At 52.0% G+C, this 26312-nt stretch overlaps 1 protein-coding gene across 1 annotated transcript in view; it reads right to left on the bottom strand.

The window, feature by feature from the left end:
* Window positions 1-22688, bottom strand: part of CDH4 (cadherin 4) — a 667678-nt gene extending 644990 nt beyond the window's left edge. The window contains exons 1-2 of the mRNA XM_035299088.3: window positions 22429-22688; window positions 20085-20196 (exon numbers count right to left, since the gene is read on the bottom strand). Coding sequence (XP_035154979.1) covers window positions 20085-20196; window positions 22429-22485 — 169 coding nt within the window. The 5' untranslated portion in view covers window positions 22486-22688. The remainder of the gene's footprint in view (window positions 1-20084; window positions 20197-22428) is intronic.
* Between the last annotated feature and the right edge of the window lie 3624 nt (window positions 22689-26312).

Below are 26312 nucleotides of genomic sequence, written 5' to 3'. Positions count from 1 at the left end.
CACACTCTCACACTTCTCTATCATACACACCCTCACACTTCTCTATCATACACACCCTCACACTTCTCTATCATACACACCCTCACACTTCTCTATCATACACACTCACACTTCTCTATCATACACACCCTCACACTTCTCTATCATACACACCCTCACACTTCTCTATCATACACACCCTCACACTTCTCTATCATACACACTCTCACACTTCTCTAGCATACACACCCTCACACTTCTCTATCATACACACCCTCACACTTCTCTATCATACACACTCTCACACTTCTCTATCATACTCTCACACTTCTCTAGCATACACACCCTCACACTTCTCTATCAACACACTCTCACACTTCTCTATCATACACACCCTCACACTTCTCTAGCATACACACCCTCACACTTCTCCAGCATACACACCCCTCACTTCTCTAGCATCATAAACACCCCTCACTTCTCTATCATACACACCCTCACACTTCTCTATCATACACACCCTCACACTTCTCTATCATACACACTCACACTTCTCTATCATACACACCCTCACACTTCTCTAGCATACACACCCTCACACTTCTCTATCAACACACTCTCACACTTCTCTAGCATACACACCCTCACACTTCTCCAGCATACACACCCCTCACTTCTCTAGCATCATAAACACCCCTCACTTCTCTATCATACACACTCTCACACTTCTCTATCATACACACTCTCACACTTCTCTAGCATACACACCCTCACACTTCTCTATCATACACACTCTCACACTTCTCTAGCATACACACCCTCACACTTCTCTATCATACACACCCTCACACTTCTCTAGCATACACACCCTCACACTTCTCTATCATACACACCCTCACACTTCTCTATCATACACACTCTCACACTTCTCTATCAACACACTCTCACACTTCTCTATCATACACACCCTCACACTTCTCTATCATACACACCCTCACACTTCTCTATCATACACACCCTCACACTTCTCTATCATACACACTCTCACACTTCTCTATCATACACACTCTCACACTTCTCTATCATACACACCCTCACACTTCTCTAGCATACACACCCTCACACTTCTCTATCATACACACCCTCACACTTCTCTAGCATACACACCCTCACACTTCTCCAGCATACACACCCCTCACTTCTCTAGCATCATAAACACCCCTCACTTCTCTATCATACACACCCTCACACTTCTCTATCATACACACTCTCACACTTCTCTATCATACACACCCTCACACTTCTCTATCATACACACCCTCACACTTCTCTATCATACACACCCTCACACTTCTCTATCATACAAACCCTCACTTCTCTAGCATCGTACACACCCTCCCACTTCTCTATCATACACACCCCACACTTCTCTAGCATACACACTCTCACACTTCTCTAGCATACACACCCTCACACTTCTCTAGCATACACACCCTCACACTTCTCCAGCATACACACCCCTCACTTCTCTAGCATCATAAACACCCCTCACTTCTCTAGCATCATAAACACCCCTCACTTCTCTATCATACACACTCTCACACTTCCCTATCATACACACTCTCACACTTCTCTAGCATACACACCCTCACACTTCTCTATCATACACACTCTCACACTTCTCTAGCATACACACCCTCACACTTCTCCAGCATACACACCCCTCACTTCTCTAGCATCATAAACACCCCTCACTTCTCTATCATACACACTCTCACACTTCTTTAGCATACACACCCCTTACACTTTTCTAGTATTGCACACACCCCTCACACTTCTCTAGCATCATACACACCCCTCACTTCTCTAGCATACACACTCTCACCCTTCTCTATCATACACTCTAACACTTCTCTAGCATACACACTCTCACACTTCTCTATCATACACTCTCACACTTCTCTAGCATACACACCCTCACACTTCTCTAGCATACACACCCTCACACTTCTCTAGCATACACACCCTCACACTTCTCTAGCATACACACCCTCACACTTCTCCAGCACACACCCCTCACACTTCTCCAGCATACACACCCTCATACTTCTCTAGCATACACACCCTCACACTTCTCTATCATACACACTCTCCCACTTCTCTATCATACACACCCTCACACTTCTCTAGCATACACACCCTCACACTTCTCTAGCATACACACCCTCACACTTCTTTAGCATACACACCTCTCACACTACTCTAGCATACACACCCCTCACACTTCTCTAGCATACACACCCTCACACTTCTCTAGCATCATACACACCCCTCACTTCTCTAGCATCATACACACCCCTCACTTCTCTAGCATCATACACACCCTCACACTTCTCTATCATACACACCCTCACACTTCTTTAGCATACACACCTCTCACACTACTTTAGCATACACACCCCTCACACTTCTCTAGCATACACACCCCTCACACTTCTCCAGCATACACACCCCTCACTTCTCTAGCATCATACACACCCCTCACTTCTCTAGCATCATACACACCCTCACACTTCTCTAGCTGCTCCAGCACGTGCGGGCACACGCACACACACAAAGTCACAATAATGCCACAATTTAGGAAGACATGGAGGAGAGGATAAAAACATTCTATCGTCACACACTATAATAAAACTTTGAGACAGAAGAGGTGGAAGTAATTCATCTTACTTAGCCCAGGTAGAGGGGAAGGAAGAGGACAGTAAAAGAGGACTCAGTGGAGGAGTGACACTTGAATCAGGAAGCCCCGGAAGATTCTCACAGGGGAGATGGAAGCCCATCAGAGCGGGGCAGCCGAAGCAAAGTGGCACATCAGGGCAGGGCCAGAAAGTTCCAGCAGCCTCAGCAGGCAGACCAGTGCTGGCGCCCAGAGGGGGTTGGCGTGGCATGGGGAAAAAGGGGAAGGGGTCTGCGGGCCACTGTGTGGGGCGCCTGGAATGGTGCATGTAGACTTTAATCTGTCGACAGCAGAAGGCTTCAAAGGTTTTAGAGAGCCTGAGTTTTCTGGATCCCCTGCTGAAGGGGACAAAGATGACTATAACTACTTTAATATCCAGGAACCCACAGGTGTCTATGAAGTAAAACCCCAATAACAACAGCAAAATGAACAATTCAATCCACTCATGGGAAGTGCAGCGTCTTGCTGGCCCCCATGTCTCCCTCTGCCCAACTGCCCCAACCCTGTGGACCTCTCAGAGCCAGTGTCCATCCCATTGAAACAGCTGACTTGGCCACAAGAGAAGCAGCAAAGCCAGTGAGAGTCACAGAACATCATCCCAAGAAGGACAGAGGGGTGCCAGGCACAGCCTTGTCATTTTCCTGGTGGGGACAGAAAGACAGCAGGGACGTAGCATGGTGTTTATGCACTGCTCAGATGTGGCCTCCTAATCCTCTCTTCTTGCAAGCCCAGGTAAGCACCAAGATTAGCACCTTGATCAAAAACACGCACCACAGAGCAAGCTGCTTACACCGAGTCTAACCAAGTGCCGCTAATCTCAAAGCCCGAGAGCACTGGAAGGCAAAGGCATAAGCACGACAGTGCTGGAAAACCCTGGAAGCACGTTTAGCTCAAAAGTGCAAATGTGCACTTCTGGTCTGAAGTTCTGGCTTAAGAGTTCAAACAGAAATGAGACTTTAATTTATACTCAGGAAAATAAAAATAGGTTAATAAAATCCAAGTCAAGCTGCTAGAGAGGTTTTTCCGTGCCAAAAGACAGGCACTGTGAGTTTTTCTAAACAGGTTATCATTTAAACACTGTAAAGCACTAGGCTTATTTTTCAAATAGCAAAACTACAATTATCTCTGCACGCCCCGTATCTCCGCTCTGCAGTGCTCCCGCGTAACGACCCCACTGTCAGTGATACCAGCGGGATGAGAGTGTCGCTGACGTGCCAGGCAGCTGGCCTTATCAAAATCCAGCCACATTCATCCTTTTCCTTACATCAAAAATCAAATAACTTCCTGGAGAGAAGCTACAGTCTCACCAAGAGCAGTTCCACTGGGAGAAGGCAAGTTGAGATGAACAGTGCAATATGTTAGGAGATCAACAGATAAGTGTTCGCCTCACCGCCAGTGAGGCCCAGAATCCAGGAGCCTTCAGAAAAGCAGTCAAGTGTCCCAAGCTGCACACAGTACTCCCCCAAAGTGCACGTGATACTCCTCCAAAGAGCACATAGCACTCCCCCAAACTACACACAATACTCCCCCAAATTGCACATGATACTCCCCCAAAATGCACATGGTACTCCCCCAAAATGCACATGGTATTCCCCCAAAATGCACATGGTACTCTCCCAAACTACATACAATACTCCCCCAAACTGCACATGGTTCTCCCCCAAACTGCATGGTTCTCCCCAAATTGTGCACGGTACTCCCCTGGGCATTTGCCACCTCTAAGGGTGACCAGGAGCTTCTGCGATGAACAATGCACTAATTGATGAGGCCATTTTCGAACCACAAAAGTTTTGACCCATATGGCATTTGAGCAAGAAGGAAATAACATTATTTCAAAACTGATACAGGAGAAATGCAGTAAGACAGTTCCTAGATAAATGCATGGAAGGGAAGTCTTCCTGATAAAACAAGCACCTTTCAAAATGAGGAAATAATGTGATTTTCTGCCTGGCAGAGAGGAGCAGATAGACAGGGGGTGGCTGCAGCCTCCCTATCTCAGGAGCAGCCCCTCTGTTCCACTGGGCAGGAGGAAGTGATTAATTAGTGTCTCCTTGAAGCCACAGCCTTAGAAAGCCACTGGGGGACTTTTTTGTGCATGCCAGAGAGTGATATCCTTCCAGAATCCTCCTTTTAGAACCCGACAATGGGGCATGTCTCTGACAATCCTGAGCGCCAGCAGGCTGTAGCTTCAGGGCTGCCAAGAGGAGGAGGCCTGGCACGAAAAACCTCTTCTTGGGGCTTCTTTTGTAAAGGGAGGAAAAGCCATTAACGACACAATTTTAAGTGAAAGAAGGAAGCCACCAAGTACACGAGCAGCGCCTTGCTTCCTGGTCCCCTGCTCTCTCTGGCCGTCCTCCGTGCACACAGCTCCCTGCCCACCCTACCCCCAATCAGCGAGCTGCCTTGTTTAAACACAGCACGTGCAAACCCACGTGGGTCAGCCCTGAGTCCCAGCCTGCCCTCGAACACAGAATCTTGGCATGTTGAGGGGAGAGCTCAGCGACACTTCGCTTTCATCTTTCCACTGCAAAAAGGCAAATCCAAGACTGTGGCATTGTGACAGAACCATCTCGAGGGGGGCGCCTTTTCTCACTTCCCCAGGGTAAGGTACAACCTCCAGGTTGGTGAGGTGGAAAAATCAAATTCTGACGTTCAGTTCACGTGGCTTCACACACCATTGCAAAAAGAGTATGGGGGACAGCATGGGAGATGCTGGGGATGTGAGCACAGACCTGAGAACCCCCAGGCCGGGGCCTCCCATTGCAGGAGGCAAAGCCACGACCCATGGCTCTGTGCCAGCCCACAGGGCAATTTAATGCTCTGCTCACAACGAAATTACAAAGGCAGCCCGCTGGACTCCCTGTTGTGCTGACTCAGCAAGGCTGGATGCTGAGGGCTGTCTTCTATCACTTAGGAAGAAGGAGCGCCATTGTCAATGGTCTGGATTTAACACAGCAAAGGATGCCAGCCCCAAAGGGCACTGGGAAATTAACTCACAATGAGCAATTAGGTCTGAAGCCAGGCTCTCCACGTCTGCTGTCATCACAGGGCCTTTGCTCTGTGCCCTCAAACCTGCATCCCAAGTAAAGCAGTTGAGACGGGGCCATGGGGTAGAGATGCTGGTACATATGAAGAAGTCCTTATTCTCCCAGCCCCCAGTCCATCCCTTTAGAACCCCAGAGAGCTCCATAATCTTCTGTGCTGAAATTCCAACCCAAAAAGTGAGGGCAGCCCCGTTCTAATTTCAGGGGCTCTGCCAAAAGTCTGTCTCTGCCGTCATAGTTAGAAATAGGAGATTTTTAGAGAATATGGTGCTTACGGTATTTAACATTGCCCCGTAGGGTCCAAATTTGTGAGGGCAGCTAGACCGACTTCAATAAAGATGTGCCTCCAAGTTTCCCAGACTATGAATCTGGAAGTTGTGAAACGTTTAAACCAGAAACACCCCAGAGGAAGCCACTCTCCCCACTCTGGAGCTGCCTCGACCTCCCTGCAAAGGTGCCATCACTCAACCACGAAGAAGAGACACTGGCAGTTCACACTGCCCCCACCCCACTGCCATTTCCAAAGGATACAAGACTTCAAACTGGATTTCAAAGGCCCCTGTCATTTTGGCAGCATGACATTTTATGTCTTATAAGCTATTTTTATTAGCCAGGATTGAAGAAAATTGACGTTTACCAGCCATTAACCTTTCAAGCATGTAACTCTATTTTTTTGCTCGACATGGGAGAGTATCTTACACTTCTGTGTGGATCAATCCCAAAGTGTCCAGCACCTTTAAGGAAAAAGTCATTGTGAATCCTCTCTCTTCTCAAGAAAACGTAAGTTCTATAATTTTACGGACTCTTGATCACAATTTTATAGCTTTCAGCCCGGCACTGGTATTCCATTTTTATCTTAAAATATAAGAACTGGATAAAACAAGTTATATAATCCCTTTTCTGTATCTGAGGGAAGATGGAAGAGTAAGATAACGTGAGGAGAAGCTGAGACTGCAGCAGGCCCGTCTTCAGAACAACCTGCTTCCAACCCCGTCAGCTCATCACTGCCGACGCATTAAATAGGATAGGACGTAACCCAATCATACCAATACCTGATTAATAAATAACCAGGTTGGTAACTCACATTCATTGCCATCTCTCTCCCCCATCAGCCCATGGAGCTTTAAATAAGCCATTCTCCATAACTTATTTATTTAATTCTTAAAACATGCCTTTTCCAAAAGATCTCGGGCCACGCATAAGAAATGGAAAGGCCATAAGGGAGAAAGTCTCTAAACAACAGCATAAACCCTGTCGAATCAAGCCACCTTCTAACGGAAAATGGCTGCCGCAAACATCAGCTGGCTCTCTCCACGTGTGGGGACCGGGTTCTGGAGGAGGCTGGCCTGGGAAGCTCCAGGTCCTTGTCATCAGCCGGGGCCTGGTGGAAATGAGCGGCACGAGCTCTGGACGTCTGGTTCTGTGCTGGGAACATGGGTGCTGTCTGAGAGTCCCCACTGGAAGCCCCTGGAGCCTGGGGTTGGGAGAGCAACTCCCCTTTCCCAAGTATCAGCATCCAGGCAGGTCATTCCACAGGGACCAGAGGACAGGAGGAGAGAAGGAAGGCAGCTGTGGCAGGGCTGGGGTCCACTTGGCGGAGTCCACTTGGCCTGATGTGTTTACATTAATAAATAACCATGGTCACTAAGAGCAGGTGAGGAAGCTTTGGTGTTTCCAAAGCCTGGTGCCTCAATACACAGGACACATATCACCCTGCTGGGACCTCAAGGCCCTCATGAGGCCCTGTCGTCTCCCTCCAATGGAGGTGGCAAAGGTCATACAGGTCACAAAACGGTCCGGTGTCACAAAGCTGATGGCTGAGGACTAGAAACACGGACTCTCCAGGCAACTGGGTGTCCTGGGTCTCCATGGGTGGCTGGTTCCGAAGTGATGCACAGGGCAGGGGTGGTGAGCGGGGCTCTGAAGGCTGCCCCCCATCAATCCTGGCTCCTCCAGGGCCCCTAAGGGAGTGGCAGTGCCAATTGTCCTATGTCAGCACCCCAGCTCTGTGAAAGGAGGGTCAGTCACATGCCTCCTGCCGAGGGTGGTCATGCAGATAAACCCAGCTAATATGGTGCACCAGCATGGGGAGGGCTCCATCAGCGGACTAGAGCAAGAGACGGTACTGCCATTCGCCCCTCCAGTGGGGCCGAGTGCCGGGACCACCACAGGGCTTCCCATGGGATTCTGAAGCTCACCAAGGGGTCTGCACGACGCAGATCATCACACTTACAGGATTCAGGAGTCAAACGCTAGTGGCTGTTCCCACCAACATATCATCCAGAGCCTCCTCGGTAACATCCCACTGTCTTAGTCCATTGGTGCTGCTATGAAGGAATAGCTGAGGCTGAGGAAGTAACACAGAAAGGAGGTTTATTTGGCTCATGGTTCTGCAGGCTGTACAGGAAGCATGGCACTGCCATCTGCTTCTGGGGAAGCCTCAGGAAGCTTCCACTCACGGCAGAAGGCGAAGGGGAGGCCACATGTTAAGACGGCATGGCAAGAATGTAAGCAAAAGAAACGAGAGGGAGGCACCAGGCTCTTTCTGTAAGGCTGAGCTCTCCCAGGAACCGAGAGGGAGAACTTACTCATTACTGCAAGGACAGCACCAAACCATTCATGAACACTCCCACCAGGGCTCATCTCCAACAGCTGGGATCACATTTCAACAAGAGACTTGGAAGGGACAAATACCCAAACCATAGCCCCTACTGAAGTTAACAAGAAGACAGGAGAGGTATCTTCCTCCCTCAGGTTCTCACTGCTGCAAGCCAACCCCAGCATCAGGAAAAAGCAATTCAGCCACTGACCTGTTGGACTGGGCCTCCCCCTGCGCAGGCCCCGCTGGCTCTTACTGCCTGGCTTTGCCTCCTGGTTCTGGCTGAGCTGCTCTGAGGCATTAGGAGGGCAAGGTCAAGTGCAGCAGAGGCACCTTTCCTCTCCTTGGCCGAGAGCCCCTCCTCAGGATCCGCGCTGGAGAGGTGGACAGACTCCAGATGCTCTGACAACCAGCTACAGGCCACCCCCTGGGCCGGCCAAGCCCAGTCCCATCCCAGACACTGGCACTTCAGCTGCCCATCTCAACCCAGAGAGACGGGAGGGCAGGCTGTGTGATGCACAGCCACACGTGTCAGAAGACCACCCTTGGGGGCACAAAGGGCATCCCCCTGTCGACTACAGGCCCAGACCCATTGCCTGTGACAAGCCTGCTGCCACACAGGATGCAAGTGACATGGATGCAGCCCTGGAGCCAGGCTAAGCAGCCACTTTCCCGAGCTGTGTGCTAACCCTCGGCCAGGCTGCAAATGCACAGCTGCAAGAAACACAGGACAGGAGGCTCCTGCAGACAGAAATAATGTCTTTCTGCATTTTCACAGTAAAGCGGCTCTGAGGAGAGAAGAGGTATGTCCCGTAAATGCCAGTGAGTGCCCAGCTCCCCTCCACGTGCCTCCACGTCTCATCAGCAGAGGGAGCGTGCCTCCCTTCTCTGCCTCTGCTGAAGGATCCATTCCCAAATGCAGATCTTCAGATTAACAAAATATTTACAATGTATCTATGTGATATTATCTGAGCTATAATCCTTGTTAAGATTCCATTTGACAGAGGAAGATAATGGGCACAGAACAAATGTTCCATATACATTTTAATTTCAATGAAATGGTTCTATGTCACGCTTTACAATGTAAAATACTCCATTACTACACTAAAGTGCCTCATTTGCTTTTCTGGTGGGATTGAAACGCACGGCCTATTTCAAGTCGCCCACCTGAGCTGCACTTTCAGATGCTGGTGACATTCGCAGATACCTTCCCAGATAACACGGCTTCTCTCAAGGGATGCAGCCCCTGGGAATGGGAAGCGAAACATCCTCTAAGTCTGAAGCCCTGATGCTTTCCCAAAGATGGATTTCCTGGGAGAAGGATGGAAAAGGCAGAGTCCCGGGTTACATTCCCAGAATTCTCAGTTCCTTGCGGCCACAGCCCAGCACCCTCCAGCAGGTCTGGGACAGGACCCAGGAGGCTGGTGAGTTTCGCAAGCGACCCCCAGTTCGGTGGGTGGAGTCGTGCCCTGTGACTGCTGTAAGAAGTGATCATAAACTTGGTGGCTTCAGATAACAGAAATGTATTTTGCAGTTCTGAAGGCCAGAAGTTCAAAATCCCAGTGTCACTAGGGCTGCTGGAGTCTAGGGGAGTATCCTTTCTTGAATTCCACACCTCCGGGGACCTAGCAATTCCTAGACCTGTGGTCGCGTTGCTCCAGTCTCTGCCTGCGACTTCACAGGGCCCCACCTCCAGGTCTGTGTCTTCTCTGTCTCTTGTGAAGACAGGTGTCCTTGGATTTAGGGCTCACCCAGGTCATCCAGGGTGACCTCATCTAGAGCTTCTGAAGTTGATTACATCTGCAAGGACCCCCTCTGCAAATAACGTTACATTCAGAGGCTCTGTATGGATGGATCCATTGAGGGCCAGTGTCCAGCTCCCTCCAGCAGGTCTGGGACAGAACCAGGAGGCTGGTGAGTTTTGCAAGCGCCCCCCAGGCAGGCAGCTCCTGGACCACAGTTGGACATCTTAACCCCCTGCTTTGCATAGGGAAACAGAGGCCCAGAGAAGGGAGGGTCCTCACTCAATTCATCCCTCTCGGGACTCCCAGACAGCAGCTCTCTGCACCCCATCGGGGGCCGCAGCCTGTTTCTCCTTGGATCTTTCTGGAAGTAGAAGCCCAGGACTTCATACCCAGTAAACTCAGACACCAAGTTTCCTTCCTGCTTTTCCAGGCAGATCAACAGAGACGGCATCTCAACTCACATTTAGGTGCCAGAACAAATGCAGAGCAGAAATTCCAACATTTCTCTAAGTCAGACAGACACACAAACCCCGGGGTGCACTCCTGAAAAGAGACCTGGAGGGGCACGCCTTTCTCCGATGCCTTCTCTGGAGACAAAGAGAGCCAGGTTCTCCTTCGGGGAGAGACCCAGTGTCGGAAAGCCATACCCTGGCGCTGGAAATTCATTAAATCCTATTCCAAATAGAAAGTGCACCCATTCCTGGAGCAAGCGCACCTCTCAACACCTGTAGCCATACTGGGGATGTTTCCTGGACCAGGAAGCACCCAAACTCTCAAAGATCACCTTCCTATTAGCAAGGCGCAGGTGGCACTCTGTGGCCCTGTGGGTATTTATCTGTCGTGGAAGGGTTACCTTAATCCTGCCTACATACCCACATACCGTCAGCAAGAAAGGCCCAGATCGGAAGCTGCTATGGACTTCCCAGGCAGTTCACCGTGGAGAGGCCCAAAGCAGCAAGCGACACTGCCCCTCTGAGTCCTAATTACAGCCGCTGGATAAGGCAGGTGGCGGGAGCTCCTGGAGACGGGCAGGATGGGCAAGAACCTGCATGCTGGGGCTAGGGGCTGCAGTCTTCCTTCAGACAGACCTCGATCACTCCATGCCCGTTTTCCCCAGCGGTGAAGTGGAGGTGCCAGCATGAACCACTGAAGTCTGTGTGGGACCGAATGAAGGTCACTGCACAGTGAGGATGCATGGCCAGTGCTCGGTGTGTGGAAGCCAAAGGGAAACGACCACACACACAAGGTCAGCAGAATCACAGCTCCCCAGAGAGGTCCCCACTTTAATTCCGGAGCCCGTGAGCCTGGGATCTTACGTGGCAGTGGGGACTGAATTGAGAATCTTGCGATGGGAGAGTGTCCTGGGTTACTCAGGTAGGCCCAAGGCAATCACAAGGGTTCTTACAAGAGGAAGCCAAGGAAGTAGGGAGAGGTAGAGGAAGATGGGACTGGGGCTCTGAAGATGGAGGAAGCGGCCAGGAGCCAAGGAGTGCAGAAGCCCCGAGGAGCTGGGAGGCACAAGGAGACCGATCGTCCCCTGGGACCTCAGAAGGAACCCACCCTGCAGACACCTTGATCTCCACACAGGGACTGGAGCTGTACTTCTGATCTTCAGAACCACAAGATCATAACTTTGTGTTGTTTGAGCTGCTACATTTGTGGGGATTTGTAATGCAATAACGAAATAACACGGTTTGTAATCTAACCTGAAAAAGGCAGCATGGGAGCTGAAAACATATAGACAAAGACCCCTGCACACACCGCGTGACCTGGGGCTTTCTAAGTACCTCAAGCCGCAGATCTCGGAAAGCTAAATGAGAAGACACATTAGTATACGGTAAGTCCTCCCCCAAACACCAGCTCCTCCCCTCCTTCCTGGCCCCTGCTGTGGAGGTTGCAAGGAAAATGGCCTTGTGGAGCACCTCTGGGTCAAAGATCATTAAGTAGGATTCTTTGGTTTGTTTTGTTCTCTTCTGTTTAAAAACCAAAAGCAGACGCCAGCCAGAGACAATGCCGGAGGCCACCAGGAGAGGGCAGACCAGAGCCTGGGCAAAAAGGCACCAAAATTCTTAGCCTTTTGACAAAAAAAACAAAAAAAAACACAAAGGATTTTACCAGCCCAGCCTGCAAGGCACCACAGTCCCACTCTGGGGATTGACGGAGCAGCAAATGCCATGAGGTTTTACAAGAACACACTCGGGAGAACTTTATCGCCCTTGACGGAAAGAAGCTTCATTTGGCTTATGGTATTTTTTATAGTGGAATTCACTTGGAGGAAAAATTGCTTCTTCAAAAAGTCAGAATAATAGGCTCACTTTTTGAAAAGATGAATGCTTGTGTGCTCTCACTCTGTCTCTCAGTTCATGATTAGTCCTGGCATCTACTTAACCCAGCTTTCAAAGAAAAAGGAAGGAAGGATGAGAGGGGAGGAGGGAAAGCAAGGGAGAGAGGGTAAAAGAAAGAAAGAAGGAAGGATGGAAAGGAGGAAGGAAGGAAGGAAGGAAAGGAGGGAGGGAGGGAGGGAGGGAAAAGCCCTTTCCTAATTTTAATCCACCTCTGCTTGCAACATAAGAGAAGTCACAGAATTTCCACATTTTGAAATCAATATCATGGAGCAAACAATACAGGTATGCATACACCAAATACACTTCCTTTGAAGTTGATTATGAATTTGATTTTGATTTGTTTTAACTCCACAGGATAGAATTAGAGAAATCACTATTTCTGAAACAAAGAAGCCATAGGTCTTGGCAGCTTATACCAAACCAGCTGCCATGCAGTCCCAGAGTAGAAGTGACCCTGTGCCCAGGAAGGCCACTGCTGGAGGTGAAGGTGCAAAAAGGCTTCAGCACAAGGGGGTCTGGCAGAACAGGAAAACCCACGGGAACCTTGGAAAGCACCACATCTTCAGACTGTTTCAAGTTACACCAAGCACCTTGTTCTCTCTAAGCTTAGGATACAATCTCTGCAGACACCCAGGACCCCGACATGGGCAGAAAGGCCCCAGCAGCCTCAGGACCAGCTCTCACCACATCAGCTCAAGAAATGGTGTCAGGGAGCCTTGCCCCGGCTGGCTGAAGTCACGGCACTTTCTCTTAATCTGTAATCGACCTCACGAAGGCTCCTGGTGCCCGTGTCACAACGTGAGTGCTGACCACGATGGACGCATGCATAAACCCAGCTCATAGGGAACGTGCTCAGGGCTTCCAGGACCGCCCAGAACCTTCTCTCAGCTCCCTCTCTGCATGGCTCCCCAGCGCTGGCAGAGTCTGAAATCGGAGTGAGAGCATTGCTCTGGGACTGCTTGCTGCATGCTCAGAATTAAAAAACTCTTGCTGGCCTCGCAGACGCCAGGCTCCTCTAATCCCAGGGCTGGGGTTGCAAACCCCCGGTGTCCACAGAGTTTGGGCCCTTTTCAGTTGAGTCTTGTATACAAGCAACTGCAACCAAGCACTTCCTGACACACTGGGGGCCTCTGTTTACTGCACGCATCTGTGTGCCTGGTCACTGCTGGTTTTATGGCTGTGGCCCTGAACATCTGGGTCCGATCCTGTCTGTGCGTGACGGCAGTGCTCTAAAACCATCTCCTCTAACATTAATCTGGAGATAGGAATGAGTCAAACGCCTCAGACTGGACAAAGAGGGAAGACAGAGTGAATCTCACACCCTCAGGCTGATCCCCAGAATTCACCTATCATCAGATACTGATCCATAAAATGGGAACAACTTTACCTCCCAGGAAGAGCTTTTGTGAAGGTTAAATGACGTATCATATGCCAAGGACTGGACAGAACGTAATGTTACTGTGACATTATAATTCTGCAAAGCCTCATGCTCCCTCATCTTAAGACTCAATTAAAACACACATTTCTCAAATGCAAAACTTTAATCTTTAAGCCACAGCGTCAATGAGTTCACACATCCTCATTTCTGTAGCTGGTACGTGCACTGCCTTCGACAATGAAGGGCGTTTGCCTAGCGGCGGCGAGCACAGAGAAGCAGCAGTTTGGAAGCTTCCAGGGTGGGAATCCTGATCCACTGACTTAGGAATCAAGTGATCTGGGACAGGTGTGGCCACCTCCTTGTGCCTGGGTTCCTCCTGGGTAGCAGCAGGGCCCCTGACCACAGCTACCCCTTGAGATGAAAGGCAGAGCCGGGGAAGCAGCTGCACACAGGCGCATGCAGCTGTGCAGCCCCCAGGGCGGCAGCGTTCTGCCTCGCTCTCTTTCTAACCATGGCTCCCAGACCCTCTCTCAGCGTGGGCTTTGGCCTGCAGACGATGCTCCATGCAACATCTTCTGTGCTTTATTCCAGGCTGGTCCTGCCTTTTATCTGATGGCAACCACTTTCCAAGGACAGGATACATACTTCCCTTTCTGAACCTCTTAACCCTGGGACCAGGCAAAACTGTAACAGGGAATTGCTGCTGGAAACCTCAAACAATAACAGCCCCTGAAAAGGCAAGGACCACCCCCAGAGGTGACGAAAGAGGCTCCCACAGTCTCCATCATGGGCTCCATGTGCCCATTTTGGGGGATCCCTGAAGTGACCACCCATGGAAGCAGAAGAGGTTTGGGTGCTCAGAAAGAAACAGTCCTTTGACTTCAACAGCAAGAAAGTCCTGGCTTCCAGCTCACCCAAGCCACCAGTGGGCTCCGAGTCCCACTCCGCCTTCACACAGCTCTGCTTCTCTAGAGACCAAGGTTCCCTAGAACCAGTCGATATTGTGACCAGAGTCAGACCCCAACACATAACGCCTGGCTTCCTGGAAGAGGATCACTACGAGATCCGGCAAAGAGGCCAGATTCTCTGGTGGGGGTTCAGGTAGACAGTCCTGGCTGAATATGTCTAAGGGTTCTTTCATCTCCGGGCCATAAGACGACCTGGAGTAGTGACTGTTCATTTATTTAACAAACGGTCCCCGACTATTCATGACGTGCTCTCTGCAATCCAGTGTGTGAGATGCAGACAGCAATTCACGGAGGAGCAGAGGAGGGCCTTTAAAGCAAGAGCAAGTGGCCAAGGTCCAAGGAACACTGAAGGGTAGAGGGAGCCTGAAAACCCAGGCTCAGGACAGAGGCTGACTTTGCTACTGTGCTTTCCCTAAGTCAGGGGATGCCCTTGCCTGCATGTGACAACAAAACCAAGCGTGGTGTTTTCATCTTATTTTTCTCACCACTCAGGAGACAGTGAGTCCAGGCTCTGCCATTGTTCAAGGATGCCTTCTGGGACCCAGTTTGTGTTCCACCATCCTCATAGACATAAACTGGCTGCTTTACCTCAGCCATCACATCTGAGTTCCAGGTAGGAGGAAGAAGTAAGAGCAAAGGGCAGAAGGCATGACCAGCTCAGTTTGTTCCTTGTTACCAAGAACAAAACCAGCTTTCCTTGAAGCCTAACCTAATAGACTAACCTAATTAGATACCAGTGACCAGCAAGAAGCCACATTGCCACCTTGGTGTAAATGAGTCTAGAGGTGTATTAAACAGGGCACATCATCAGCCAGTGGATGGGCACGGACGAGGTTTGTTGGTGAGAAAGAGAGTGAGAGAATGAATACTGGACAGGTAACTTGCAGTGTCTAATAATTCTAGGCATATGTGGTTGACTTATCACTAGTGTCACTTATTTGAACATTCATACCAGCTTCCTCTCTGCTGTGAGTTAACCAAAGCAACTCCGAAACATAAACAGTGTCTGTTTTCTGGCTCATTCATTATTTCATTTGACTAACACTGACTGCACAGCTCCAGGCATCAGGCCAGCACTGGATGTCGGCTATGCAGGGAGACGGGCATACTTTCTCACCTGTGTATCTAGCATGTCTCTGCCCTGGAAGAATTCCCTGCATGTGCAGAGGTGGTTCGAGCCAAACTGCACAGGCAAAGAGCCCATCTTCGACCTCCCTGTAAAGACAAGGTAATAGTACTCCTGGCCACGCGGCACAAGTGGCACAAGTGGCAGATCCTTAGATATGGATTCCAGACACCTGCACTGGCGCTGTCTTCAACCATGCCTCTGTCTGCATGCCTCTATATGCCAATGAGGCAGCCACTCATTCAGCAATTCACTGCCTGCTACTCTGCTTCAGCTATAGTGCTGGGCGCTGGGGAAGGTCTACTCAGCATCCATCCCTCCTTCTTTCTTCCCACAACAAAGCCCCAGTTCTGCTCTGAGATGAGCGATTTGGACACCTACCACATGATGGATTATAATGGACCTAAGACACACGTGACAGTGCAATTCGCTGCATTCCCAGTGTCCCCCCACCACCCAGTTCAGCTAGGAGTTGCCTGTAACCTAGTCAATGAGAACTTCTACAGCGATTCTGAGAAAGTGTTTGTCTTCCTGGTACAAGGAAGAAATGCAGATGGTGCTGCTATCTGCAACTTCTTCTGCTCTGAACTCAGAAGCAATGACTGGAACCACAGCAGCCAGTTTGCAGTGACGAAGCACTCAATGACACATACAGACGGCAGAAGGGAAGACGAGGATTAGGCAGGTGCATGACCACGTCCCTTGTCTGCAGCTCCGGCCCATGACCACCTATGTCTGACCACCTATGTCTGCAGTCTGGTCACTTAAGAAACATTCACCCCCATTTGAGATTATGTGAAATGGGTTTTATTCTGTTGGTGAAAAACATCCTGAAATGATATAAATAGAAAACGAGAATGACAGAGCTCTTGCCCTCAGAAACCTGAGAGTTTAAGTGAGAGAGATGATTGGCCAGATGATGTAGATTCCCCAGTAAGGAGGCCAAGCATGGTATGAGGATACACAAGATGGGCCTAAACTGATGGAGAAATGGGGACAGGGAAGGTTTTGCTGAGAACATCTTGTTATGTTCAGCCATTAGAAACAAGCTCCTGCTTCTATTCTACGTGGCCCATAGTGTACCCACGTTAATCTGATGACACCAGGCTCCGCCCCATCCCCAGGGAACAGTGTTTCCACTCACCTGTTCCCCCTTCACTCCAGGACAGAGGGAAGATATGACCCAGGAGTCCTCAGTTCCCACTATGCCACCTAGGACTCTCCCACCTGTGCGAGTTTTCTGCTGTGATTCGGGTCTGGGTGTGCCTAGACTCTGCCCACCACACGGGAGAGCGATGCAGGTCACTGTACAAGGCTTCAGCTTCTGGGCGGGCTGGTCATTAATTATTAACAATGCAGAGAAAAAGACACCAGCTCAGCCGTCACCCCAGACTAAACCATGGCTTGGAGAACATGGCATTTTAGCCTAAGGCAAAGGGCTTCGCCTTCCTGTTTTATATATCACCATGCATCAGTGGTCAGGGCCAGAAGCGAATTATCCTAAAAACAAAACTACAGCATAGGAGTATGTGCAATTACATTCAAACGCTCTCCAGAAAAAGCTCAGACAGGGGACACGGGAGTGGTGTCGAGGAAGGCTATGGATGAGCCACGAACTCCTGCGTTTCCACGCTTCACGGCTCCGCTTCTCAGAAGGTTCGTAATACATAGTATCTGCTACCCTATTGGGGAAAACTATTTTAAGCCTAATTAGCATGAAATTTTTAGAATGCAAATGCTTTTCATTAGACATAAAACAAAATGCCACGACATTTCTTCCATCCATTTATCATAAACAAGTTAATTACTGTGTAACAAATCGCTCCTGCTGGAATCCGTATGTTTGGGGCCGCTGTGAGCTGACTCAGGCAGAGGGAAGGAGCCTTGGAGCAGTCGCTAATAGCTCACGGCCTACTCGGAAGAACACGGCCACTCTGTGAAGCTCCACTCTTCAAATTAAGGTTAAGCTCTCTCTGCTGGAATAACTCAATTATAAGTAGTCATTATCTATTTAACTTAATTCCTACCAGAATAACAGTAATGCCACCATGCTTCCTGTCTCCTCCTCACACAGGCCTTCTCGCCATGCTCCTGTAGTTTCAAAGTACTCTGTGTATAGAGAGCAATGTCACTGTGCCCCAGCTTCATGCACGTCAGCTTTAGCTCTTGCCTACATACACGCGAAGTTATTTGTAAGATATAAAACATATCTTTCTTCCTGAGACTCTACAACTTCAGAAGAACCAGTGGAAGAAAACAGTGAGAAGGGGACCCACCAGGCACAGGAGAAGCAATGCAACCACAGCCCCCCAGAGGAGGGCGGAGAGGACCCCGCATGGCCAGGTGCTCGGGAGATTCTCTGCAATTCTTCCCTGAACTGCCCTGGGCTGGGCTGCACACGTAAGTCAGTGGCTGCTTGGAAAATGAGTCCACAAAGTGTCTGAGCTGGTCCAGATTCACCCAGGGTCATGTGACTCCTGGTCCCCCAGGAGGTGAACACCACGTGGGCACAGGAGCCAGACTGGCATCTGGCCAGTGATCTAGGCTTCCCCACCACACTGGCCAAGGGCAGAGCGCAGTTTGGCCTGGACCCACGCGAGTGGAGATACCTGCACAGTCCTCCCTGAAAGGGAAGGTGTTGGTTTGAAATCTCACGTTGTGTTGCAGAATGATGTGCATTTGCTACACTCTCTTCTGTGGTAAGCAGTATTTATTTATAAAAGAGAGGCGTGTTTCTTAAGTGCCTGAATAAAATGGATACTCCAAGGTCTTATCATATTGGGCACATAATCAGAGAGCTTAAGGATGCTGCTTTCAGCACAGCAGGACGTGGGCGCAGCAGACTGCAGTCAGTGCCCCATGAGTTCTAAGTACGATGTTCTAAGCCCCACTCTCAGTACGATGGACTGAGAGTGAGGGATCCCCCAGTACTTCCTGGGGGTCCACTGAGATTCTCAGTAAACCAAAGGATCCTGAAAATGTTCTAACCCATTCAAAGCGGCACACAGCGAAATTACCAGAGTGGCTCTCAAAAGGTCTTTCCTATGCACGCCTCTTAGTACATCCATTCTGCTTCCAGGCCAACTGCCTAGAGATTTTTAAATGTTTTGATCATTAATGAGTCAACAATATCACAGTTTAGGTAGCAAAAATAGGTCAGAAAACTTGGACTCGGTGCAAAATAAAAATCCTAATCCACATAACCAGGAATCAACAAGGCACGTCAACAAGCTCTCTCTCGAAGGGCGAGAATCTGAAATATCACTTCACTATAAGCCCGAGCTCATGCACACACGTGCACACACACACATAGTAACTGCTGTCAGTTCCGGAGGGAAATGTCAACATTCCCTGGGACACAAAACCAGTAGGGCAGTCCACAATCCTGGATGCTAAAATTTAGCTTCGATACTTTATCCAAAGTTCTTTTCCTCTGTGGATTTGAAATCAAAGGCTGCCACTTCCGGGGAACTGATGCAGAGAGGAAAGGCTCATAGCCAGGGGGCTCATGGCACAGCTCTGCAACCTCCCGGAAGGAAGAACTGATTTATGTCCCCTTCCATGCAAATATAAAGTTTAATTAGTTTGTCTTGAAAGGGAAACAGATCAATCAGCAGGGTAATCTACTGTCATCTGAGTTCTGAAGCTGTCTCTGACTTTCCCGTCACAAATGTGGATATAATCCTGCAATTACGATAAAGCTAATTGGTAGTTCCCTCCTGCCTGTGTGTTTCCCTGTTGTCAGTGGGGCAGTAATGAAAATGAATGCCACATTTGCGAGCAGAACGTCTGTGGGCTTATTTACTGCATTTCCAACAACACCGTCTGCTTTATCACGCATTTCAAAGCCCGGATAATTTCAGTACCCAGAACTTCATACATAAAAATTCTTGGTAAGAAAGTCTCTCTCTAAACATTATTTGGGTGATGTGACATCCGAATTGCAGTTTGTTGCCCAGGAAATGATTCATTTCACTCAAAAATGACAGGGATTCTGAATCATTCACCTGTTATGCAAAATGCTTTCAGGTCGACCAATGTGCACCTCATTGACTTCACAACCATCATTTCACAGAACGCACAAAGACTAGGCAAGGCCGGCCTCTCCACCCCAAGGAAGAGCAGGGCAGCGGTCCACTCCCACCCTCCACGCCCCGCCCTACCTTGGAGTAGCTTCTCCCCTTCTAGGATATTTTGGGAGATTAATGCCGTGTAGTCATCTTCGGAGAACCCAGCCTTGCAGGTCTCTCTGGTTGTAAGATCCTCATTACGGGCCTGAGAACAGAAAGAAGAGAGGGTAAAACAAAAATCAGTTCACAGACATTTAGTCCAACCAACATGTACCCGGGGCCTGCTGTGCAAAGAGTCTCTGGCTAAGAGAGAACGGCTGGCAGGCCAAGGTCCCACCCAGACGCGAAATCCCGTCCATTCCTCTGCTCTCTGGGGACTTCAGGGCGCATTCTGGAGGCTGTAGACCCGGAGCATCCTTCCCCAGCCCCACACACAGCGGGATGCGCTGTAGGGAATGAAGGACGGGTGATGGCGAAGTCAGGCCCGTCAGGGCCGTATGGGCAGAGCAGATGCCTGAGGAATGTCCAAAAGTGAGGAAGCCACTAAGGGCAGCGAGGCCAAAGCATGGGCGGCTCTCTGTTCAGACCATTCGCTCTTGGGGCCCACAGCTTCGCGCGCTCGGTAAGGCGGAGGCGGCGGCTTCTTGTCTCCGGGTCACAGGAGGGAGGAGGAGGAGAGCAAGAAAGAAGATTCTCTAGGACCAGGTTCAGCGCAGGCAGCTCTGCGGGAGGCTGCCGGGGCTGGGGTGGAGGAGGCGGTGGGGGTGCGTCAGCCTTCTAGTCTTCAGCTCGCGTTTCCACCCTCATAGCTACCATCTGCAGCCCAAGCAGGGAGACAGCTCCCCTAACTGACGGCAGAGAGGGTCTCCTCCTGTACTCCGGAGCTCGCTCACCACTCACGCTCAGTGGGGAAGTCTAGAGCCCGTGGCACAAGACCAGGGAAGGATGGGTGGGCGACAGGGCCCTCTCCCAAGCTTCTAGGAGGGGGCGTGACAGGCAGGAGGTGGTGGTGGAGGGAGAGGCAGCCTATGGTGTACGAGCAGAAAGCCAACCCCGCTGCGGGAGCAGGAGCAGGAGCTCGGCGGTGCTGGGTTCCCGGGTTCCCCGGTTCTCCGGTGAGCACAGGGAGCCCCGGGCACAGCCCGCACCGGGCAGTGGCACCTCCTGCGCGCCACCTTCTCCAGCCCCGCGCGCTGCGGTCGCCCGCCCGCCCGCCCATGCTTCGGCTCCGGAGGCGGCCCCCAGCTCCAGTTCAGGCTTCCCGACGCCGGCCCTGCGGAGGGCGCCCCTCTGCCCCCAGCACCGAGGAAGGAGAGCGTGACACGGGGTCCTTCCTTAGGAAAAGCTCCAGACCGCGGTTTTCCTCCTCGGCTACAAAGCTCCAAATCGCACCCGCAGCCTGGAGGGAGGCTCAACTCGTCCGGGAAAGTTTCGAGCCGCCCGGGGCGAGTGCCCAGCGCACCCCCAGCGCCCCCGGCCTCGGAGCGGGCCTCCAGCTTACAGCATTTGTTTATTTCTGAGGTTACAACAGCGGGGCCCGGGAGGAAGCAGCGAGGCCGATCGGCCACGAGAGGGGGTTCCTGCAACTCCCGCTGCCCCTCCGCCTCCGCCTCCGCCCAGGGGCGACCCGGAGCCGCCGCTCACTCTGCCCCCGCGGGCCCCGCACCTCGCCAGGCGCAGAGCAAAGCCGCGACCGGGGCCGCCGGGCTCTGCGGAGGAAGCGGGAGACCCGCTCGCCCTCCCCTCCCCTCCCGGGGCGCCCTCCAGCGCCGCGCCTGCCTGGCCTCCGGCTTCCCGGCCGGAGCCCGGCCCCGCTCCCGGCCGCCACGTCCCCGCCGGACACTCAGGCTCCAGTCCCGTCGAAGACGCCTCGCAGTCCCCACCCACCGCCCACCCGCAGCGCCGGTCCCGCCGGCACCCAAAGCCCTGAGCTGCACTGAGCGGCGGACCCCAGGCCCCGGGCGGGCAGGAGAGGTCGGGCAGGCGTCCGCACTCCCGGATCTCCATGCCCGCAGCCACGGTCGGGGCTGGGCTCTGCAACTCCCGCGGCACGCGGCTCCCGGGCAGTGGAGGGCGCGCCGGCTCCGCCAGTGGGAAGCCTGCCCCGCGCGGGCGAGCCGAGCTCCGGGCAGCGGCCGCGGGCTCGGGGCGGCCGAGGGATGCTCGGCGGGTCCGGTGCAGGCGGAGCTCCCTCCCCGGGTCTCCCGCCAAGCCCCACTCCCGCCCGGTTCCTCCACTCCCCGCTGCCCTCCCGGCTCCCGGCTCCCGCCGACCACAGGCAGCTTCGCGGAGCGCGGGCGCCGAGCTGGATGCAGCGGGTAGCGCGGCGGGAGAGCCCGGGGGAGCCCCGCCGGGTGTGTGCGCGCCCCGCCGGCTCTGGGGCGACCTCGCGCTGCCCGGGGCTTCCGCGCGGCCGGGGCGGGAGGCGGCAACTTACCCGGAGCGCGCCGGAGAGCGAGAGCAGCACGAGGAGCACGCCGGCGCCCGCGGTCATCTTCCCCGGCGCCCGCCCGGTGCCCGGCACCAGGAGCCCGCTCCCCGCCGCCGCCGCCTCCGCTCCCCCGCGCCCGCCCGGAGCTTCCAGTCCCGCTGCGCCCGCCGCGCTCGCCGCCCAGGCTCCGGGAGCCAGGCCAAGTCCGGCGGGCGGCGCGCTCCCTCGGGCCAGTATCCGCCGGCCTCGCAGCCGCCCGCGCCTCTGTTCCGCGCGCTCGGAGCTGCAGGTGAAGCCGCGGCCGCCCCGCCGAGGCCCCGCCCCGCCGCCCGGCCCCTGCGCTCGTTCGCTCGCTCTGCCGACGCGGGCCTTAAAGGCGCAGCGCCCGCGCCCGCGCCCTCCGCGCCGCGCCAGCCGGCCGGCCCAGCCAGCCCAGCCCAGCCCAGACCCCCCTGGACGCCTGGATCCCGACTGCGGCAGAAGAGGCCAAGGACGCTCGGCCTCCGGGGAAAAAAAGCAGGGATGTGGAGACTGAAGACAGCGCTGGGGTTTCCGTCTCCAAACCCGGGGCAGCCCTTCTGGATGCGGCGCCCCCGCGGTGGTGTTAGTCCAACTTCCCGCCTGGGCCCGCGGTGAGAGTGGGCACTGCCATCCTGTCCCTTCTTTTTCAAGTGTCTCCTGACTGACTCCCCTGACCCAGGCCTACCGCATGGCCTTGAACCAAGTCAGGCAGCTCAGGGGTGAGGGTCGCCATCTGGAGCAGATGAGCAGAGGGACAGGCTCAGGTTCCAGCCTGCGGGGCTTTGCAGACCCTCCCGCTCATAGCTCAGGAAAACTCAGGCTAGGGACGTGCCCTTAGGATTAGGGACAGTACTAATTCCTGTGTGTGCATCAAAGCACACTGCTGGGCCTCAGAGGCCGAGAAAGAAACGAGAAGCTCCAAGGAAGGAAGAGATTCGCAGACAGGAGCTGTCCGGAGTGTCTGCACCCGCAGGCGGGCGGCTCCAGCTCCCTTTTCCCTGCGTGGGTGATTGCTGAACGCGGGGTCACTTCTTTAAGGGCCGTCAGGTAAAATATATGTACAGCCTGGACAGTGAGTGAGTAAATGTTTCTGCACTTTTCCTTTTGACTTGAAGATTTAAAAACTGTGGTTTTGTTTCCTCAGATACATCGAATTTTCTTTGTCTGGGTTTGCAGGGCCTCTATGTCCAGAATACATTCGTTCTGGTTTAAGAAATAGGTTGCAAAGGAGAGGGTGGAAGATTGAGTGACACTGTTGAGCTCCAAGATCGGAGTCCACTCGGGCCAGCGAGTAGAGAAAGCTACAGACCAGCCGCTCCCCTCTCTCCCTCCCAGAACCCCCACCATTGGGGCAGAGTGGCCTCTTGCTTAAAGCTCCGTCTTACACTTAAGGAAACCAGATTTTAGATGACCTCAGAGGAGCAGGGTGAGCATTACACCCCAGAGCACAAGGCCAGACTGGACTTCGCAACTGTTACTATGGAAGTAGTCAGGAGACACGAAATCTGCCCCAGCCTGGACTTAAATCAGTTACGGGTTTGTCCCACTCCCCGCCTGGCAGGAGAAGAAGAGGTTACCAGTTGGCATGGCTGGACGTTTTTGACTCAGTCAGAGGTCAGTCATAGCCAGTGAGGTTTCGTGATTAAACCCATCCAAGATCCTCACGGACAGAGAATTCCATTCCTCCGCCCTGGGCTAGTCCCTTTGGAAGACGCCCCCTCTGCTTTCCTCCTTATTCAAGGAGCTTCACCACTGCTCAAGTGACATCAGAAGCTGTCCCATACTGCTTTAGACACCAAGACAGCTCTCTTGTCTTGTGTCTCTGGTCTATTTTCTTAAAATATCCATCGCTGGGGCTACACCTTTAACTGCAGGAGGCCTGAGCATATGCGAGTTCTTTCTCTGGAGAGGCATCGCAGATCCTAACATTTGCTGGAATGTACTCTGTGAAACTTCGAGTGCTGACGAGGTGCCAGTTTGAAAAAGAAAAGTGTGGAGGGAAGCGTTGGGGGGCCGGGAGTGGGTGGGTTCTGCAGGGCAAACACTGGGTTAAGCACATCTCCCTCCTGAATGTCTGAGTCTTGAGTCTACTGAAATGCAGTGTGACTTCCAGAAAGGGCAGTGCCTGACAACAACCTGCCCTTACAAGGTGCTAGCTATGTGCCAGGTACAGGTGTAGGAGTTTTATGTAAAGTCTCTCTTGGGGTCCTCCTGACTTGACTATGCAGTCAGGCAGAGGAAGGTGCAGAGGGCAGGCCTGGAAGAGGCTGCAGTGCCAGCGTTCTCACCCAGAGCTGGGACCCTGGCGCACGCAGCATGGCCCCAACTTACTTGTTCAAAGAAAGCTTCTTACACAGTCTGCAATGTCTTCCGGGAGCTCATGTTTTCAGAAATACATAGTTTCAGAAATACTGCAGTAACTGATAGGAGTCCAGTAGAGAGCATTGGTTTATCAGACTTACTGTGAATGCAGCAGTGAAGATTGCTGAGAGAGAAAGGAAAAATATGACCTAAAACACAAAGCAGTGGCTCTGAAGAACGGTCTGCAGCCTGTCAGTCCGAGTGAGGTCCCCAGACCAGCAGCATCAAGAACCCCCAGGAGCTTGTTAAAATGCAGAAACTCAGGCTCCACTCCAGACCTGCTACCTTGATTCTGAATGTTAAAGGGATTCCCTGCCACGCCCACCTCTGGTCCACAATCATCTGCATCAAAATCATAGAGAAACTCATGAAAAATGCAGATTCCTGGGCTCCACCTGAAACCCACAGACTTGGAGCTTTTGGGAGTGGGGCCTGGAAGCTGACCTTGTAATGGTCACTTCAGTCCATGCTCTTGCCACTAGCATTTGGGAATCAGGGCCTGTCCCACAGACAGTGCTGGCAGCATCAGAGAAGGCTCTCTCCTATGCACTCCTCCCCCCGCCCCCAGATTTGCAGAACCTAGACCTCCGGGGGTAGAGCCTGGGACCCGGCCTGGGGAGGCTGGAGAGCACCTGGCTCTGTGTTTGGGTGTTTGGCATGTTGGCCAGCGGGTCTCTGGCCTGCCGTTGCTCTACCCAGGTGGGGAGGACCACAGCTGGCCTGGAGGAGGAGCTATTCTCTCTGTACTTTGGATAAAGAACCCTAGAAAAATGTGCGCTTTCGTTTCTAAGAGAGATTAAGAGAATGCATTTGGGAGGGTAGTGTGTAAGTGACTGTTTGCTCTCAACACCTGTAAACTGTTGACTGTAATTGGACTACAGATGTTTGCTAAGCTTGATAGACTTTCCCGCTCTGTCTCCCACTTGCTGAGGTGAGTCTGGGAAGGGGTTTCATCTTTAAACCAAATGCTTGCATCAGGGCCTCATTTCTCTGCTTTGATTGGATGTTAATTTGCTTTCTTCCCTATTTATAGTTATTATTTCAGACACCTCAGTGTTAGACAAAATGACTGTTTTGTACAGAAAGCAGTGAGATGTCAGCAAAGGTGTGTTCGTAGAATAAAACAATGTCTTTGCGGGCGATTGAAGATATTCGAGGCACCATAGAAATGAATGAAATCAGCCTGCTACCCAGCTCAAGAAAACTCCCTGCATGCCACAGAGAAGAGCGATCTTAAAGCAAAAAGCAACGGAGAGGGATTGAGAGGGGCCAGCAGGCAGGAGAGAGGCCAGCACGAGTCACTCCCAGCCTTCGATTCCAATAACACTCACCCGCCGAGCTGCAGCTACACTGGGAATAAAGAAAGGAACAGAGTTATTGCTTTAGGTTTTTCAAAATCTATCTTTCTCCATGAACAGGGATCCATATGTACTGTGTGCCAAGTACTGCGTCAAAGGTTTCCAATGTGATCCCATGCGACAAGACAGAGGTGGTGGTGTTCATGATTC

The sequence above is a fragment of the Callithrix jacchus genome, chromosome 5, assembly GCF_049354715.1.
Source record: "Callithrix jacchus isolate 240 chromosome 5, calJac240_pri, whole genome shotgun sequence".
NCBI lineage: Eukaryota > Metazoa > Chordata > Mammalia > Primates > Cebidae > Callithrix > Callithrix jacchus.
This window is presented reverse-complemented; position numbering and strand designations above follow the sequence as displayed.